At 46.0% G+C, this 20373-nt stretch overlaps 1 protein-coding gene across 1 annotated transcript in view; it reads left to right on the forward strand.

Moving 5' to 3' along the window:
• The window catches only part of IQGAP1 (IQ motif containing GTPase activating protein 1), a 62904-nt gene that overhangs the window by 36181 nt on the left and 6350 nt on the right, over nt 1-20373 (forward strand). The window contains exons 20-33 of the mRNA XM_077317788.1: nt 407-490; nt 1401-1472; nt 1557-1626; nt 3666-3874; nt 4516-4671; nt 5897-6060; nt 11453-11677; nt 12581-12721; nt 12818-12902; nt 14233-14465; nt 15952-16084; nt 16213-16315; nt 18100-18235; nt 19328-19415. Of these exons, the coding sequence (XP_077173903.1) occupies nt 407-490; nt 1401-1472; nt 1557-1626; nt 3666-3874; nt 4516-4671; nt 5897-6060; nt 11453-11677; nt 12581-12721; nt 12818-12902; nt 14233-14465; nt 15952-16084; nt 16213-16315; nt 18100-18235; nt 19328-19415 (1899 nt within the window). The remainder of the gene's footprint in view (nt 1-406; nt 491-1400; nt 1473-1556; nt 1627-3665; nt 3875-4515; nt 4672-5896; nt 6061-11452; nt 11678-12580; nt 12722-12817; nt 12903-14232; nt 14466-15951; nt 16085-16212; nt 16316-18099; nt 18236-19327; nt 19416-20373) is intronic.

Below are 20373 nucleotides of genomic sequence, written 5' to 3' on the forward strand. Positions count from 1 at the left end.
AGGTAAAGGTATCCCCTGTGCAAGCACCGGGTCATGTCTGACCCTTGGGGTGACGCCCTCCAGCGTTTTCATGGCAGACTTAGTACGGGGTGGTTTGCAGCTGGCTAAGGAACATCTGATTGACTCTGGACTGGCCACTCCCATTTTTTTCCACGTCTGAGGCCTTCTGAAATGGCCTGGGATCCTGTGGCAGATCAAATCTACCCTACCTACATTTGCTGGTTTGTCCAGCTTAGTGTGGGTCCTTCACCCACCCACCTCGAGCCTGCAGATTGAAAGTAAAACACAGTTTGAGAATGGAGGCCTAGAATGCAGCCTGGTTGGTAGCATGGTATTAAGCTAGGTTGTGCACTGTACATAATCATGCAGGAAATCACAAGCCAACCTGCTCTCTGCTTGGCTTCAGGCTCACTGGCGTGGCTACAAGCAGTGGAAGGTGTACCAGGACCGCTTACAGTACCTCCAGGCACACAAAGATGAAGTCATTAAGGTAACTGTCCATTCGGTGAGTGGGTATTGGATGCTTCCCCATTTCCCTTTAGTGGGCAGGCATCGCACACTTGGTGGCTGCTTGGGTGATTGCTGCATCATCATTATCTGCTGAAAATCAGTGTCATGGATCATGTTCCATCTTCTCCGTTTCCACTGCAGTATTCATCTGCATTCTGAACTCCTGTTTCCTCTTGCAGTTAGTGACATCAGTCATCTTGTCAGATGAAGGGGTCCTTCTGGTAGTGGGTGGCCATACAGTTGCAGTGGAGAATAGTGCTCAGGCAGCTAGGGGAGCCTTTGGTTCTTAGAGTGGTAATGAGAACAAATTGGGACAAGCCAGATAGTTCAGTTGGTGCTTCACAGCCAGCTTTGCTACCATCGGTACCTCCCTCCATCTCCATGGATCTTGGCGCATTCTCACTGGGTTCCCCAGGGCAGACAGCTATGGAAGCTTCAGGACTCCACAAGGGATGTTGTTCCACATTTTCTGTAGTGGCACTTCCCACCTGGCTTTCTGGGGCAGGCCCACTGTTCTCATTCTTCAGCTGCTATTTGACAGCCAGGTGTTTGGGGAGCACTGAAGAAGTCAAGAAATCTCCTCTATGGGTTTAGGAGGTGGAGGAAAGGGATTATTGCCCACCAGTCCCTGTGGGGGTTGATGTTGTATGTCCTTACTTCCTGGCATGGTAACTGCCGGCTTCTGCAGAGCTCTGAGAATCAGCTGATGAGCTTGACTCTACAAGGCTTCTTTGAAGCTTCCAAAAACTCAGCAGGGCTTTCCTTTCAGCCTCTTCTGAGGTTTAAGTGCATTGAAAATATCTGTTTGTTGGTCATACCTTTCAATCAGTGCTTGGGTTGTGGCTCTTTCACTCTCTAGCAGCACTAAGGATTCTTATGTTTTCCTCCAGATCCAAGCAATGACCAGGATGTATCAGGCCCGAAAGCAGTACAGAAATCGATTGCAGTATTTCCGCGACCATGTAAGATCCTCTTTTATCCTAAAGCACTGTTTTAGGTTTGCAGCAGAATAGGTTGCTAAGGCTTTGTTCTTTTTTTCTGCCTAGATCAATGACATTGTGAAAATTCAGGCCTTCATCCGTGCCAATAAAGCTCGTGATGACTACAAAACCTTAAGTGAGTACCCATGGATATGGGGTGTTCTTAATGTGGCTTTTTGGCTTGCTGTGCTTGGCAGCTGCTGCAATGTATTCTTGAGGGGAGGTAGTTGCCAATTTGAACAAAACATCACCCTGTTTAATGTGCTGCTTTGCTCTGGGTCGCAAGAAGGAGAACCTGGAGCTTACTGTGGTTTTATACTTCCTTTAATGGACCTCTGTGTGTGTCTGGCTTGGCAGTGGGCCTGTGCTAGAGGCTGCCTCCTCTTACCCCTGGTTCAGGAGAAATTTTAGAGGTTTAAAGGAAAGTCAAGGCAACAACTCATGAAAAATAACCAGTGGGTTCTAAAACATTTTTGAGTGTGAGGTTTTTGTTTCCAGTACCTTGTAACATTTCAGCCACTGTTTTCTCTCTACTCGCAAAGGACTGTGTGGTGTCAGATGCATAATCAGTCCAGGGAGGGACTATGTCATCTCATGTGATGGAGACCTCCATGGACTGACTGTGCCACACATCTGTCTTCGAGGCTCAGCCTTCACAATAACCTATGGAAGATGTTAATGGTGTGTTCCAGAGGTATATTTTTTAGACTTCTACTCAGAGTACTTCCTCCATAGATGAAAAAGAGAGGGAAGATACCCACATTTGATTTTATAGTCCTAATGCAGCGCCTTAGAATGATGAAGATTGCCTACTTGTTGTCTTCCAGGGCTTTAGACCATGGAGTGTTCTCTTTTCTGGCCATTAGAAAGCAGGTTCTCCCCAGCTGGGAACAGTGACTGAGGTCAGCCTGCAGGTCTGGGGAGCCCATTGCCCAGCATCAAGTGGCATTGCTTAGCCAAGGCCCATTTGATTCACACTCCAGCCCTGAGCAAAGGGAATACATTGGCTAGTTCTCTTTGAGCCAAAGCCAGTGTCAGTTGGCAAAGAGAGACCAGGTCCCACTCCCTGCAGAAGGAACCCGTTCTTCTCCTCATGGCCTCCTTACAAGCCCAGCATGGACTGCCCTGATGCAATTTAAAGACTGATGGACTAAGACACTAAGACACTGATCTGAATGAATAGACAAGCTCAGCATTCTTCATGTTTTCTGGGATGACTAGTTTCTCATCCAGTTCAGAGCCAACTTTCAGCCCCTTGTTTCCTCCAGGCTGGGCTTAGTCTAGCCATGTTTAGACTGCCTTTGGCTGGAATGGGTAAGGTCTTCTCCAGGGCAAGGGTTGTTTGTTTAACATCTCCCCTAGGGAAGCTGAGGCTGTTTCTTTCATAAATTCACCGAATTCTGGATGTAGCTGTTCCCACACCTAGAGTATCTGGCAGAGGACTGGCATGACCTTGGGTCATCGGGTATTGTAGGGGTTCTGTACATCTGACTCCGTTGTTTCATTTTGCACATGTGTTATGGGGCAAACTCTGTAAGGCTGCACTGTGTAGATGGATGAAGCCTACTGCCTCCCTTGTGAGTTGTGTGGTGTGACCTCCCTCCATAGCTCTGAGTTCCATGTAATTATTTGCCATCACAAATTAGTCATCATTGTCTCTGGAGAAGTAGCTTTCAGAAGATGGATGCATATATATTGATTTAGAACTCAGGTTAGTTATCAAGGGGTACCCACTGCTATGGCTCTCCCTCCTTCGCTGGAAGGGCAGAGAACATTGGGCTTGTTTCCTTCAGCAGATGGATATCCTGCCCATCCAGGTTTGGGAGATCTCACTTTCAGGGGCTTAATTTGGAGGGTGTTCAGTTAGACACGACTTGCACTTCATCTTTCCTTCCTTTGCTGTTCTCATACGGCTGCCCAAGTTATTATTTGATATGATCTGGGTTTTTTGCATCTGTACAGTGCTCTAGAATTTTGACAGGCTCCCTCCCTTAAGAAGAAGAAGCAAAATTAATAAGGGATAGGAAAATTCTGCTAGGGGAAATGAAAGGAATAGCCTGCCCGAGGGTAGTGGAGGAGAATAAACTCATTGGGTACATCAGTACTTTTCCGACTTTTGATGGCACATCGTGGTGTGAAACATGTCTACTACTAATACAGGCCCTTTCTTCACAGTTAGTGCTGAAGACCCACCGATGGCTGTTGTCCGTAAGTTTGTCCACTTGTTGGATCAGAGCGATCAAGATTTCCAAGAGGAACTAGATTTGATGAAACTGCGTGAGGAGGTTGTGACCTTGATAAGGTCCAATCAACAACTGGAGAATGATCTCAACCTCATGGACATCAAAATTGGGTTGCTAGTGAAAAATAAAATCACACTGCAGGTACTATATGCTTGGTTTTGAAGGATGGCCAGGAGGGAAGCAAGCTTTGGTCCTTGTAGATGCAGCAAATATTGCTGGTGGAAAGGAGTACATAAGTAAGGAATCAGCCTGCCCAATCCAATCAGTGATCCAATAACCTATGATTGTTCAGCATCCTGAATAGGTGTATGCTTCTCTGGGACACTTTCCCATATGGCAGCAAATATAATCATGTCCATAGCACTAGGCAAGCACAAGTAACCTGTATCAGCTTGTGGAGGCCATTCCACGTGCTTAGGAAATCTAATTCAGCCATTCTTATGACAGGCTGAGCTTGAAAAATCATTGTTCCCAAGTTCAACTCTCAGTTTGTGTAGCTTTGGGAACAGTTTTGATTTTTTTAATGCCTCTAGATTTCCATTTTAAGGGCAGACACTGCTTAGCTGGTCAAGAAATAAAGTACAAAGTGTGTCACTGAAAATCCAGGCAGATGAAACATGATGAATTTTCTAATTTGCACATATTTCAAATGCCATTTTGTTTGATTTGCCCATTCTGTCATTTAGGGGACATGACAAAAAGGACATGCAAGTGTGTATGGGAAGGATTATCTAACACAGCTGCTTGGTTTTCTCTTCAGCTCTCCCATTTCTCTTTTGCAGGACGTCGTTTCTCACAGCAAGAAGCTCACTAAGAAGAACAAGGAGCAGCTGTCAGATATGATGATGCTAAATAAGCAAAGAGGAGGCTTGAAGGCTCTGAGCAAAGAGAAGAGAGAGAGGCTGGAGGCCTATCAGCATCTTTTCTATTTGCTGCAAGTAAGGAGGACAGTGGTGCCACGCGCACACACACACACAGTAACAGTAAAAAAGCAAAAAGTATGGTGGGAAAATAAGAAACATATAGGCAATATGAAAATGCCTCTCACATGCTGATTAATTAGGGCAGTGGTACCCAGCCTTTTTCGGGCCGGGGACCAGGGGGGTAGAGGGAGGCTCTGGGACTGAGGAGAGGGAAGGGCGGGCGCTGACGGGAGGCACGGATGCAAATGCAAAGTGGGGGTGGCGCAGGTGCAAATACTGCAGCGCTCGCCAGCAGGTGCAAATGCACATGCGCAGAGCTGTCAGGCCTGCATGTTTGCGCCCGTGCCTCCCCCCCAGTGCTGTGCTCGCCAGCGGGCACAAACATGCAGGTGCAGAACTGCCGCGCCTGCGTGTTTCCGCCCGCGCCTTCCCCCATCCGTGTGGTGGGCGCAGGCGTGGAGCCTCCCTCCCCCCCCTCCCCATGAGTTGGGGAACACAGAATTAGGGGGTCTGCAATATAAGAAAAACTAGGCTTCAAAGCCCATCCATAAGGACGGGCTTAGAAGGGGCCAGGGTAGCCCGCCCACCCCCCGTCCCCGCCGAAGCCTCCCCTGCAAGTCCCTGGCTTCGGCACAGCCCTTGGAGCAGGCCTACCACAGCACGCCTGCTCTGAGGGCCGCACCGAAGCCTCCCCTGAAGCCTCCCGCCGAAGCTTCACACCTTCTGATTGGTCCCTCCACTTGTCAGTCGGGGGGCAAGGGGCCAATCTGGGATTTTGATCCCGGACTCGGCCCACCCCAACCGCCCTTACTATTTTATTTATACCGTGGAGCCTGGTATACAGATACCATTGAGGAAATATTGGTCATTGTAACAATCATGTTGTTGTTGTTAGGTGGAAAGTCGTGTCCGACTCATCACGACCCCATGGACAATGATCCTCCAGATGTAACAATCATACACAAAATTAATAAAAAGAACACTAATAATTGAGCATGTTTAATATTGTAATGCTCTTCAATAAAGCCTGGTGAGGCATAGTGTATGGAGTTCTGGTCAGCCAGACATTTAAATTTTACAGTTTGCCTTAACTTTCTTTACCTGACACTAGGTAGAGCAAGGGGATTGTCTCTGATGACAGTGGTGCATGCTTCTGTGGCTCCTTGCATTGTTGCCTCTTTCTCCCCAACTGGCATTTCTTGCCTTTCAGGAGCTTGACTTCCTTCCTGTTTTACTGCAGACTAACCCAACTTATCTGGCTAAGCTGATTTTCCAAATGCCACAAAACAAGTCCACAAAGTTTATGGACTCCGTGATCTTCACTCTATACAACTATGCATCCAATCAAAGAGAAGAATACCTGTTACTGCGCCTCTTCAAGACTGCTCTGCAGGAGGAAATCAAGTATGTGATTTTGAGAACTTGGATTTTGCACCTTGTGTATAGTAGTTTTAAGTCTGCTTCTCAAACACATTACATGCTCAGTGGGAATTCACAAATTGTTACAGGTGAGTAGCCTGCTTTTTATGGGGAAGAACTTCCTCGGAGTTCAGTAGGTGGGGGGGGGGACTAGCTAGCAGAGATTCTCCATTTGGAAGCTACCCAATCAATAAGCACACAGTCAAACATGTTGCTGATTGCACTTCAACAAATGTTGCTATGGTCATCCCATCGAGGAGATATGGTGCCTGGCTGCATTCTAGTGTGTTGCCTGAAGAGACAAAAGCCATTGCAGAAGGCACCTACATTTTGATCGTTCTAGCCTTTACATTCTGCTGCTAGATGGAGCTCTGGAGAAAAGTAGACATTAGAATAGCAGTTTACATTAGAATACCCATCCAAAAATCTTCACAAAGCTATATAGGTCATATAATACTTATTTCAAACAATTTACATATCCACCCTAAAGCTTTCAGTCTTATTACAGACTTTATTCATGTAGTGAATGACAGAATAAAAACAGATCTAAGTGGGAATAATGTACCCTTCTTCCAAAGCAACAACAATTGCTTCAGGGGGACATGGCCCACCAAAGTCAGTTGAAGTGATTTCCGTAGTGGCCTAGGCTGCTTTCCCCTGATGCTGCTTCCTAGCACTGGTATTCATCTTCAAGTATTTAAAAGGCTGCCATATAGAGCAGTGGTCCCCAACCTTTTTATCACCGGGGACCACTCACTGGGGACCACTCAACGCCTTTTACTGAGGCCCGGTGGGGGGGGTAGTTTACTCCTCTACTCTCAACCACTGCCCTAACGCTCTCTGATCGCTATGGTAATGTTTAAACATCCCTTCAAAATAAGATACAGACATGTCACAACAATGAACATAAGGAACATTTTATTTTAATGGAAATTTTAACTCATGACAATGACAAATCAATGGGAACCCTGAGCTTGTTTCTCTGCAACGAGATAATCCCATCTGGGAGTGATGGGAGACAATGACACCCAAAGTGTGTTGTAAAGGGCCGGGGGGGGGGATGAATAAAGGGCCGGGGGGGGGAGAAGGTGTCCCTCGGGGCCCACCTCCAATTAGTCAAAGGACCACATGTAGTCCGCGGCCCACAGGTTGGGGATCGCTAATATAGAGGATGGAGCAGAGTTGTTCTCTCTTGCCCCGGAGGGACGGACCAGAACCAATGGGATGAAATTAATTCAAAAGAAATTCCATTTAAACATCTGGAAGAAGTTCCTGACAGTTAGAGCAGTTTCTCAGTAGAACAGGCTTCCTCAGGAGGTGGTGGGTTCTCCATCTTTGGACATTTTTAAACAGAAGCTGGATAGCCATCTGGCGGAGAGGCTGATTCTGTGAAGGCTTAAGGGGGTGGCAGGTTACAGTGGATGAGTGATAGGGTTGTGAGTGTCCTTCATAGTTCAGGGGGTTGGACTAGATGACCCAGGAGGTTCCCTTCCAACTCTATTATTCTATGAGTCAGAGGTTTGGCAGTGAATTTCACACTTTAATTATTCATTGAGTTCAGAAGTATTTGCTTCTGCCTGTCTGGAACCTGTTTTCCAACAACTTTAGTAGATGCCCTCAAATTCTAGTGTTAAAGGAAGAGGAGAAAAAGCAACCTCTTCACCCCATTCCTTATTCCATAAACCTCTTTCATGTCTTCCTTTAGCCATTTATTTGCTAGGCTGAAAGGTTACTCTTATCTCATAGGAAAGATATCCTAACCCCCTAACAATCTTGGTTGCCCTTGTTACTTTTCCACCACTACAATATCGTTTTTGAGATAATGTGGTGAGAACTGCACACATTCTTCTTCTTAATGAAGCCACACCAGAGTTCTAGACAAGGGCATTACTATATTGGCTGTTTTTTTCCCAATTATTTTCCCAGTAATTCCCAGCAGGGAGTTTTTCCTTTTCACTGCTGCACACTGAACTGACATGTTCATTATGCTTTCTACTACATAGAATCATAGAATAATAGAGTTGGAAGGGACTTCATAGAATCATAGAATCATAGAGTTGGAAGGGGCCATACAGGCCATCTAGTCCAACCCCCTGCTCAACGCAGGATCAGCCCTAAGCATCCTAAAGCATCCAAGAAAAGTGTGTATCCAACCTTTGCTTGAAGATTTCCAGTGAGGGGGCGCTCACCACCTCCTTAGGCAGCCTATTCCACTGCTGAACTACTCTGACTGTGAAAAACTTTTTCCTGATATCTAGCCTATATCGTTGTACTTGAAGTTTAAACCCATTACTGCGTGTCCTTTCCTCTGCAGCCAGCAGAAACAGCATCCTGCCCTCCTCCAAGTGACAACCTTTCAAATACTTAAAGAGGGCTATCATGTCCCCTCTCAACCTCCTTTTCTCCAGGCTGAACATTCCCAAGTCCCTCAACCTATCTTCATAGGGCTTGGTCCCTTGGCCCCAGATCATCTTCGTCGCTCTCCTCTGTACCCTTTCAATTTTATCGATGTCCTTCTTGAAGTGAGGCCTCCAGAACTGCACACAGTACTCCAGGTGTGGTCTGACCAGTGCCGTATACAATGGGACTATGACATCTTGTGATTTTGATGTGATGCCTCTGTTGATACAGCCCAAAATGGCATTTGCCTTTTTTACCGCTGCATCACACTGCCTGCTCATGTTTAGTTTACAATCCACAAGTACCCCAAGGTCTCGTTCACACACAGTGCTACCTAGAAGCGTATCCCCCATCCAGTAGGCATGCTTTTCATTTTTCTGACCCAGATGCAGAACTTTACACTTATCTTTATTAAATTGCATCTTGTTCTCATTTGCCCATTTTTCCATTGTGTTCAGATCTTGTTGAACTCTGTCTCTATCTTCCGGAGTATTTGCCAGTCCTCCCAATTTGGTGTCATCTGCAAACTTGATGAGTAGTCCCTCCACCCCCTCATCTAGATCATTAATAAATATGTTAAAAAGTACCGGGCCGAGCACCGAACCCTGAGGTACCCCGCTACTCACCTCTCTCCAGTCTGATGAAACACCATTGACAACAACTCTTTGAGTGCGGTTCTCTAACCAATTCCCTATCCACCTAACGATCTGAAAATCCAGATTGCAGTCCTTCAACTTATCCATCAGAACATCATGGGGAACCTTGTCAAAAGCTTTACTAAAATCCAAGTAAATTACATCAACCAAATTTCCCCGATCCAGCAAACCTGTTACTTGGTCAAAAAAGGAAACTAGATTGGTCTGGCAGGACCTGTTGGAGACAAATCCATGCTGACTTCCTTGGATCACCAAATTGTCCTCCAGATGTTTGCAGATTGCTCCCTTTAATATCTGCTCCATTATCTTCCCCACAACAGAGGTCAGACTCACTGGTCTGTAGTTTCCCGGGTCATCCTTCCTCCCTTTTTTGAAGATCGGAATAACGTTTGCTCTTTTCCAGTCCTCCGGGACATCTCCAGTCCTTAAAGAGGTTCCGAAGATGATGGACAAGGGCTGTGCAAGTTCTCTGGAAAGTTCTTTGAGTACGCTCGGGTGCATTTCATCTGGACCAGGGGATTTGAACTCATCCAGTGCAGCTAAATGCCTCTCGACAACCTCTCTATCCATGTTAACCTGCCACCCAGACACTGTCCTTTGGCTACAGCCATCTCTAGACGTGCCTAAACACTTTGACCTGTGGGAAAAAACAGATGTAAAATAGGCACTAAGCCTTTCTGCTTTCTCTGCATCTTTCGTTAGAGTTTGTCCATCCGCACCCAACAGCGGGCCTATTGCCTCCTTTACTTTACGTTTGCTCCTCACGTAACTGAAAAATCTTTTCTTATTACAGTGGGCTTCCCTGGCCAATCTTAGCTCACTCTCAGCTTTGGCCTTTCTGATGATTGATCTACAGTGCCTAGTAACCTGTAGGTACTCTTCTTTAGAGCTCTGTCCTTCCCTCCATTTCCTGAACATTTTCCTTTTCTTTCTTAGTTCCTCTTGAAGTTCTCTGTTCATCCAAATAGGCTTCTTAGAGCTCCTGCAGTGTTTTCGTATTTCTGGAATAGTCATTGATTGAGCATGCAATAGCTCTTGTTTGAGTAGCGCCCACCCTTCACATGCTCCCTTCCCTTCCAGCATTCTCGTCCATGGTATGACACTCATCATGTCTCTGAGTTTATTAAAGTTCATGGGTCACCTAGTCCAACCCCTGCACTATGCAGGACACTCACATTCCAATTGCTCATCTACTGTAACCTGCCACCCCTTTACCTTCACAAAATCAGCCTCTCCATCAGATGGCTATCTAGCCTCTGTTTAAAAATTTCCAAAGATGGAGAACCTCCCAAGGAAGCTTGTTCCACTGAGAAACCGCTCTAATTGTCAGAAACTTCATCCGGATGTTTAGATGGAATTCTAAATTATGTAACAACAAATTAAATCTCACTGGTCCCAATGCCAGTCCTAGTGGCACCCCACTGGTCACGTCCCTCCATTATGCAAACGGTCCACTTGTTCCTATTCTCTACATCCTGCCATTTGACAAAATTTTAATCCATTGAAGGGCCTCGTCCCATGATTTCTGAGTTTACTAAGACTTCGGTGAGGTATCTTCCCTCAATAGGCTTTGTTCCTCAGAGTGCCTAAATATTTTCTCCTTAATAAAAACCGCTCTGGGCCTCCGGGGAGGGTGGTATATTAAATAAATAAACAAACAAACAACAGTTTCTGTTAACTTTCCTGGAACAGGTTTTAGGCTAACTGGCCTTTAATTACTTTGATCCAGCCCACACACAAACCATTGAAATATTGGAACAAACCTTTGAGTGGGGGGCTATTTCTCCCTTGTGTGCTTCTGTGTTGTGGACATAGAGCATAGTTCTGTGTGCAGTCCTGGTGATCTCATTGGGCAAATGATAATGGAATCTGCAACTAAAAATGCATAGGAGGTGCAACAAATTCCTTGAGACAATGCTGATGATAGACATTGGGGAGAGAGAACAAATTTCAAAATTATTTGCAAATAGACAAATACCTCTTTCAGGAAACTTGGTCTCTGGATTATTCAGTAGAATAGATTAGCAGGCAAAAAAGATATTTCCTCAATATAACCATGGGGAATTTATTATTCACAACATTGTGGTGATTACTGCTGGCTTACATTATTACCTTAAATAAAGAACTGGGCAGATTCAAGGATAATACTGTGGAGGGTACCCAAGGAACGTCCCTAGTTCAGGGGCAATCAAACTGGGGAGTAATATATGACATAGCTGTTCTTTGTGAATTATATGTCACTCTGACTCTGCGCTGTTGGGGTAGAGAGAGAATGGGATCTTTGTCTGATTCATGAGACTGTTGCTCTTCATCTCTTCCAGATCAAAGGTGGACCAGCTCCATGAGATTGTGACTGGCAACCCCACAGTGATAAAGATGGTGGTAAGTTTCAACCGTGGTGCTCGTGGGCAGAACGCCTTGAGGCAGATCCTGGCTCCAGTCGTGAAGGAGATAATGGAAGACAAAGCACTCAATATCAAGACCGATCCAGTGGACATATACAAATCATGGGTCAACCAGATGGAGTCACAGACTGGAGAGGCCAGGTATTGCAGCTGTTCTTGTTAAGGGTTCTAGTTCTGTAAGGTGATGTAATTCTGTAAGGTGATGGTTCTAGTTCTGTAAGGTAAGGTCTGTAGGTGATGGTGCTAAAGGCCCAGGCTAGACAATCCATCCATAACTACTCTCCTGCTCTGTATTTATTACTTTTCACTGCTGCTGGGTTTTTAAAAATTATTCTTACAGCCTGAAAGCTTGGATAAATACTAGATGTAGGATGGACTGACATTGACAGAAAGGGATTATGAGGACTAAAATGAAAATATTAACGGGGAAAAACAAGTATATAGAGGAAAGATATTGAGCTGGAGGTTTTAATGCAGGACTCATTATTTTCTGCAAGAGCTCTTAGAGTTCTCTTAGAGAACTGTGACTAACCCAAGGTCATCCAACTGGCTGCATGTAGAGGAGGAGTGTGGAATCAAACTTGGTTTGAGCCCCTTTCTTTAAGGGGTCTCCAAGGTCCCCTAGTCCAACTAGGGTTGACATCTGAAGCGGTGGTGGCATCTGAAGCGGCCGTTCCAGGCTGACGCAGCCAGCACCGCATGGTGCAGGGGCGAGGGCAGGTGTGGGCGCTGACACGCCGGTTGGCACACATGCACAGGCACAGAGCTTTGCACCTGCGTGTGTGCGCCGACTGACGCGTCGGCGCCTGTACCTGCCCCCCCCCCCCGTGGCGTGGTGTTGGCTGAATTGGCCTGGAACGGCCGCTTTGGACACCGCCACACACAACCCTAAGTCCAACTCCCCATGCAATGCAGGAAACTCATAGCTAGCTTTGGAAAACTACTCATATGGCAGGCAATACAAAGGCCCAGTGCCTGTTCCTGTGAGGGATTAGGACCTCCCTGGTTCCATGAGGACTCATCTGCCTGTGTCTTTTCTGACAGCAAGCTGCCTTATGATGTCACACCAGAACAAGCTTTGGCCCACGAAGAGGTGAAGACGCGTCTGGATACCTCCATCAAAAACATGCGGACAGTGACAGACAAGTTTCTGCTGGCCATCATCAGCTCCTTGGAAAAAATCCCGTAAGTTCCTTCAGTTGCTACCAAAGTAGTGGCGGGTGAATCAAGTGTCTTTCCCCTGTCCTTCATGTTTTCTCCCTGCCTTTGTCCCTTTTGCAGTTATGGCATGCGTTTCATTGCCAAGGTCTTGAAAGATTCACTGCACGAGAAATTTCCTGATGCCAGTGAGGATGAGTTGCTGAAGGTGAGGAACTTTGGGGAATGTGTGTGTGGAGGGATGCCCTTGGCTTTTCTCATGTCTGGTGGCCTGGTGAGTCCTGAGGTTCTGTGTGGGGGAGAGGGCTGGGGGCTGCTCTGAGAATGGGGGCTTGCTGCATCTATCCATCTCTCCCTGCTGGGCTTCCTTCATTCTCTAGTTGCAGCCAGCGATCGCACTCTGTTTCAGTGTGAGCAGCCTGTGCTGGCTCTTTGTTTTTTAAAGAGAGAGTGTCAGGTGAAAAATAATGGCAGTGGCCTCTTTTCAAGCAACATGGCTGTCAGCAGGACAGGTTTCAGGCATTTGGCCAGCAGCATACTGCCCTTGGATACAATTCTTTTAAAAACTAAGTTTGAACAGCATTGATGCTGTTCCCTGCATCTGCCTTATTCTCATAAATGAGTACGGTCAGAACAGTAAGTATGATAATAAAACCTGGCAGTTTCTCTTTAAAGACAGAAACCTGTTCCTCCTCCTAAAAAATACTGTTTTCTTCTCTCTTCTAGTTCTGTGCTTTCCCACACTGAGGCATCGAATCTATGCTTTCTCTGCAGGTGAATTCAATTTTTTCGATCATACATTAGGTGTGAAGTGAAAACATTCCCATGGAGTGACTTGCAGTGCTTAGAGGGGCAGAATTGAAATCATAGGGGCAGTAGCCATTGGCCATTCCTGTGGCAGGCTCGGTGAGAGCAGCTGATGAAGTGAGGAAGCCCCTGCAGAGTGACCCTTCTCTGAGTCTCCTGCCACCTTTCTTCCTCCTCCATCCAGTTGTGTAGGGATTGCAAAGAAGCAGGAGTCCTGCCAGAATGACTAGCCCACTCCCCAAGTCCAAGCATTATTCCTTGCTCTCTTAGCTTTATTTCAGTGGAGGCTGGCAAAGATGGCAGCTGCTCGCTTTTCATGCTCCTAGTCATGAGAAGGAGAGAGCAAAAGTAGAGGCGCTGAGTATTTGTCCCTGCAACCCTTTGATTGGTTGGCATGCAACAGCCAAAAGGGGCACTTGAATAACATAACTGCTAGATAGCAAAGGGGCACCCTGAGCTTGCCTTTTCACATGGTATCTTCATGCTGCGCCAAATAATCAACTAGTTTCTGCTTCTGTTGCTTTTCCTGCATTTGGAGGGTGTAGGTGGGAGGGTTTCCAGGTACCTAGTGGCATCAAAAAGTGATTTCCTGCTATAAATTTTCATAACTTTGTTCTATCTTTCTAACTGGAGTAGGTTGGATGAGTGGGATTGGAGGGCACGGGGGTTGCATTTTGCTTGGCCCCAAGGAGCCTGCTGCTGTCCTCTTGATGTCATTTTGTTCCTCCCAGATTGTTGGCAACCTGCTCTATTATCGCTATATGAACCCTGCCATTGTGGCTCCTGATGCCTTTGACATCATTGATTTGTCGGCTGGAGGACAACTGACGACAGACCAGCGGCGCAATCTGGGCTCCATTGCCAAGATGTTGCAGCATGCAGCATCCAACAAGATGTTCCTAGGGGATAATGCACACCTCAGTATCATCAATGAGTATCTCTCCCAGTCCTATCAGAAGTTCAGGTATGGGATTCCTTGGGGACGTTAATCACTCCAGTATAAGATGTATTCTGAAGTCACAATGACATAAAGGAAATTCTGCGTGGGACAGCCAGCAAAGGCTCACTTCAGTGGCCAGGTGTCTTGCTACAATCAGGAAACATATTTGGAAGGCAATTCCATGGAAGTATCATTTGGCATAAATATTCTGTGGTTACCCCTGATTTCAGTAAGTTAGAGCTGGCATGCCACTTTTTTCCTGATTCTGTCCTGACTGGGATGTCTTTAAGGCAGGATTGCTGCTGGCATCCACACTTTTCTGTTGCTCTGTCGGTTCTATGGGTTTGTCTGGCTGCCATGAAAGAAATAATACATCAGTGCACATAGAAGCTTGTTGAAAAAGTATTGCATTGTAGATTCAAGTGGCATGCCTCATTCATTCATTCATTCATTCATTCATTCATTCATTCATTCATATTTATGCCTTGATGTCACTTTGTGAGTTCTAATGAATCATTGCATTCCAGAAGGTGCTAAAGAATTGCACATCTACCACAGGGTTCTCAGAGCATCTTTTGAGTGGGTTTTCATGCATGTAGGTTTTCACCAGTGTCTCTTTTTAAAGACTGCTCATACAGTGACAGAGATGTCACCCGTAGTAAGCTGTGTATCTAAATGAAAATCATGTGTTGAAAATGAAAATAAGGCTTGAAAACTAAAAGGTGAGACATACAAGTTAAAGGGGGAAAAGTGAAGGATGGCTGTATCTTTAGCAACACTAGAACCAAGGACTATTCAGTGTTCTGCCAAGACTTCTTAGCTGCTGGGTCTCTTGAAAGTCCTCTGTGCTGTACCATTTATTGTTATTGGGGAGTATTTTCTGGAGGGGAGATGTTAATGATTAGAAGCCTCCAGCAGCTGGAAGGTTGAGGTGAGAGTGGAGGACTAACATCTGGGCTGTTCTTGAATCCCCTGGGCAGTCCCAGCTCCTTAGGGTACCATGAGGCTCCAGTTGATGTGTTTCTCTCAATGTTTAATTGAGGGAGGGGGAATCACATTTTAAAACTTCGTCAGTCTTGTTAAAAAGCAGAGTCTACATGAATAGACCACACAAACAAGTGACTGCATGCACCCAGTTGTGGCTAGTCTGCTCTTCCTTAAGAAGAGCCTTAGTCCTCTGGCCAAGATATCTCGCTCCTTCCTGTTCCAGTTATGTTGAAGTGGGCTGTTAGAATGGGGCTGTGGTAAAGCCAAATCCTTTCTCTTGCCAGGCAGTTCTACATGGGAGGGGATGACGCCCCACCGTGCAGTGGTCCTTGGTTCTTGGGGCTGATTAGTGGTACAGAATGGCTGTCAGGAACAGATGGGATGGTGTGTGTTTAAAGCATTTAACTAGGGGAGATGTCTTAGTCTCTGCTCAAGCCTGCAGAGGACAGAAAAAGAGTCATTCACTGGGTTATGCCAGGTTTGGACGTACAGGATTGGTTTGACTCTTTTTATCTTTCTGCAGACGGTTTTTCCAGGCTGCTTGTGAAGTCCCAGAGTTGCAAGATAAGTTTAATGTTGATGAGTATTCTGACTTGGTGACTCTCACAAAGCCAGTGATTTATATTTCCATTGGAGAAATCATCAATACACATACGGTGAGTCTTCTTCACAGCACTGACCAAAGCTGTACCAGTCATTTGGGTTCCAGACCCTATGACCAATATTTCTCCAGAAAACAAATGAAAGATGAATTCATGGCTTATCTCTGTTACATTGAAACCAGCTGCTTCTGGACCATCAAGATGCAATTGCTCCCGAGCATAATGACCCCATTCATGAACTTCTGGATGACCTGGGGGAAGTTCCTACCATTGAATCTCTGATTGGTGAGTCTCTCTGACTTGGCATTGGGAAGTCTTTTGTGATGACTGAAATGATGAGAAGTAGTGACCTTTCTAAAAGCAGGGCAGAATGAATGGCAATAATAGGTTTATTGTTGAAGCCATAGGCCACCACAACCATAAGAACAAACAACTGAAACATCCAACAACATGTATCATATACTACATTTAGTCCGATTACTAACCACCCTCGAAGAATGATACCAGAACAGAGACAAACTGGATATCAGCCATGAGGCATTCGCAAGCCACTTTGCAGATAAAGTGTTGACATTCCGCCATGACCTTCCACCAGCTTTAGATACAGAAAAGGAACTAGAGGCCCCTTGGCCATCTCTGAAGGATATATTAAGTAGCTTCAGACATTTCTTGCTGACCAAAGTGGACAGGATACTGATTTTGACAAGACCCACCACTTGCCCCCTAGATCCCTTCCCCTCACGGCTTATCAGAAGGTCGGATGCAAGGATAGGGCCCCCCCTCCGGGAGATAATCTCCCTCTCAACCAGAGAATTTCCAGAGGGGTTTAAGGAGGCAGTGGTCCAGCGTCTTCTGAAGAAACCATCGTTGGGTCCACAGGAGGCTGCGAACAACCGCCCTGTCTTGCACTTGGCATTTCTTGGGAAGGTGATAGAAAGAGCTGCTGCAGACATTCAAGAGGGTAGAAACTCAGGCTTTTTTTTTTTCCTTCAAATTTCTTGTCATCTTCTTTTACCTGCTTCTATCTCTGGTGCTACAGTCTGAATTCATGGGAATGAGTTCCTCCCTAAAGGCAGGCAGGGTCGCTGATAATTTGCGATTACTAAGGGGAGGGGCTTCTCTTCCTAAGCCCAGTATTGGCCCTCCCCTGCAGGGCAGTTAGTTGCCTGCTTGCACTCTTGTAAGAGTGCCATGATTTCTTTTTATTTGTGAGGCCCCTCCTAACCGCCCCATGCCTTCAAGAAGCAGCTTCAGTGTCACCCTAGTGAGCCTGCTGCCTTTACAGGCAACTGGGTGGAGAAGCTTGCTTTAGAAACACTCCAACCTCACCTTTACTACCTGGCCGCAGGACCTCTATCTGTGAAGGCTTGAGTTTTAGGCAACTCTGCTTTATCCACCTCCTCACTTCTTCTATACATCTGCCAGGTGACTCTAGGGGTGAATCAGGGCAGCCATGCATCAGGAGTTGGAGCTGGGTGTCATCAGCATATTGGTCAGCATCTCAGTCCAAACCTTCAAACAAGCTGGGCAAGATGGTGCATAAAAATGTTGGGGAGAAGATCCAGGGATATTTTGCCAGCAAGGGACAATCCACTGCCTCCTTAAACCCCTTTGGGAACTCTCTCATTGCAAAGGAGAGCTAGATTAAGGAGTCTCCTATCTTCTTCATCAGTCTTCTTAAGGAGCCATGGGGGCAGGGATCCATAAGGCTTGTGGTTGGCCTTTACTGATGCTATCAACCTATGCATTTTGGAGTGGGAGCTGTACTGCTTCAGAACCAGACGGACCTGGCAGAGAAACTCCTCCCCTCAGGAGTCGCACTTGACCAGAAACCCTGTCTGCCTCTACAGAAAGGCTAATTCCATGTATTCAGACAGCCCCGCCCTATAGCACTGAGAAGGAAGACTCATGGAAAGGAAAACAAACCTTCCATTCTCTGCCTCCCTGATGGCTGAAACTTTGCTCAGGAAGTGAGTCTGAAAAACCTTCAGCCTCTGAAAGTGCTCATGAAAAGGTTGCTTGGGCTGAAGGCTGCCCTCACAGCTTGTTCACTTTTTCTTTTTCCTCAGGGGAAGGGCCAGGCAGTGCAGGTGATGGTAGCAACGAGATGCTGGCCAAGACTGAAGTTTCTCTCACCCTGACTAATAAATTTGATGTTCCTGGAGATGAGAATGCAGAGATGGATGCAAAGACTATTCTACTAAAGTCAGTGGAAACGAGGGGCACCTTTTTTCGAGGCTAGATTAGCGTAAATTGCTCTGCACTGGGTTTTCCCTTATGCCTGAGTCAGAAATTACAACTGGTCCAGAATTCAGATGACCGGGTCCTTACAAGGACCCCATGAAGACCCCATATTCAACCTGTTCTCCAACAGCTGCACTGGCTTCCGATCGAGTTCCGGATCAGATTTAAGTTGTCAGGGACCTGCGTACCTGAGGGACCACCTCTCCATATACGCACCCAAAAGAGCACTTCGCTCAGCAAATTCCAACTTGCTGGTGGTTCCCGGCCCCAGAGAGATGAGCTTGGCCTCAACCAGAGCCAGGTCTTTTTTAGCCCTAGCTCCAGTCTGGTGGAATGAGCTGCCAGTGAAAACCATGGCCCTTTCTAAGTTCCAAAAGGCCTGTAAGATGGTGCCCTTCCACCAGGCATTAGGTTGAGGCCAAGGGCTGAACCTTTACCATTTATATGGCCCCCCTGCCTAGCCCCCACCCACCACCTGGGGATTTTATCCAGCTGTTTTCCCTAATCTGATCCAGGCCAGACACCGCACTTGCATCAGATGTGTGCCTAGCTTGTTAGGGAACTATAAATGGTTGGAGTTATGCCTTGTGTATTTTGAGATTTATCTTTGAAATTGCTGCAAGCCACCCCAATACCATTTTGGAGAGGAGTGGCCTAAAAGTCTTCTAATAATATAATAATAATAATCTGTGAAGAGATGCTGTTAAGCTTTATGGACCTTTGCTCTGACCCACAAGGTTTCATGAACTCCTGCAGTCTGGATGTACATTCTGTGTTGGACACACAGCCATCCCTGCTAACTTTTATAGTTTCACTGTCCTACTGGAGATTTTTCTTAGGGCCTGGCTATCATGTGGGAGGTATCTTATTGCATCCAGATCTTGTAATCTTATGACAGCAGTTGGATGGTGGTTTCTAGCTTCGTCCGCTGGAGGAATTCAGCAACAGGCAGTGAAGTGGGACAGAATAGCCAATATTCTCAGCTGGAAATAGCGATACACTCAGTTGTGCAGGGGATTAGTTAAACACAATATCTTTCGTCCTTTTTTCCAGTACAAAACGTTTAATTGTGGATGTCATCCGCTTCCAGCCAGGAGAGACACTGACTGAGATTCTGGAAACCACAGCCACTGCAGAGCAGGTATGGGAAGGTTCACATTTCCAGCCTAGGTATTCAGGTGCCCACCTCTTAGGACTTCTGCTTTGTATGCCAGACCTAGGTTGATCAGCAGCTGTCATTCTTCTGATGAATGTTACAGGTGGCTATCTTTCCTAGTCAGTAGCAGTGGAATAACACAGGAATCCAGTGGTGTACCGATGAGCTGTGGAAAAGGAAATGGTAGTTGACGCAGCCAGAGTGTTTGGAGGAAAACTTTTCAAATTCAGTTTATTAGATAGCCATAGGCCATTTCAAATAAATTAACAATATACAAAATCAGTTAAAATCAAGACATAAAACTGATAAGATCATGAGGAGGTTTAAAGTTTCAATTTAGTTCCTACATGGCAATAAAGGATTGCACAGATAAAAAGGTAATGATTGGGTTTTAATCCCAATTGCACAATTTGGACCTGATTTTCCTAGCAGCGAGAGCAAACAGTGCAACTCTACTGGTAACGTAGGCATCAATATCAGATAGTAAAAAATCACATATTCAGTTTTTGAGAGGCCTGAGGTGGTAGGGAGCGTTCTTTTAATAAACGTTTGCAACGAGGCCTGGAAAATATAGGATGCTTATGAAAACCTGGCAGTGAGAACAGCTAAATGGGAATTTTATACAGATTCCATTGCATCCGCTAGCTCTTGCTTGGCTCAGTTATTTAGGGTAATTCGGTTCCTTTCCACCCTCCATGAAGGGCACCCAAATAATAATCAGTTGGAGATTAGCTGTGAGACTTTTGCAAGCCATTTTGTAGATAAAATCTCAACATTCCACCTTGAACTTCCCCCAGCCTTTAATACAGTGAAGGAGCTGGAGGCCCCTTGGCTGTCTTAGGAGGGGAATCTTGACAATTTCAGATGCCTTGCACAGAGGTTGAGAAGTCGCTAGCATCAATGAGACCTACCACGTGCCCATTAGACTCCTGCCCCTTGTGGC

The sequence above is a fragment of the Paroedura picta genome, chromosome 18 (assembly GCF_049243985.1).
Source record: "Paroedura picta isolate Pp20150507F chromosome 18, Ppicta_v3.0, whole genome shotgun sequence".
Classification (NCBI taxonomy): domain Eukaryota; kingdom Metazoa; phylum Chordata; class Lepidosauria; order Squamata; family Gekkonidae; genus Paroedura; species Paroedura picta.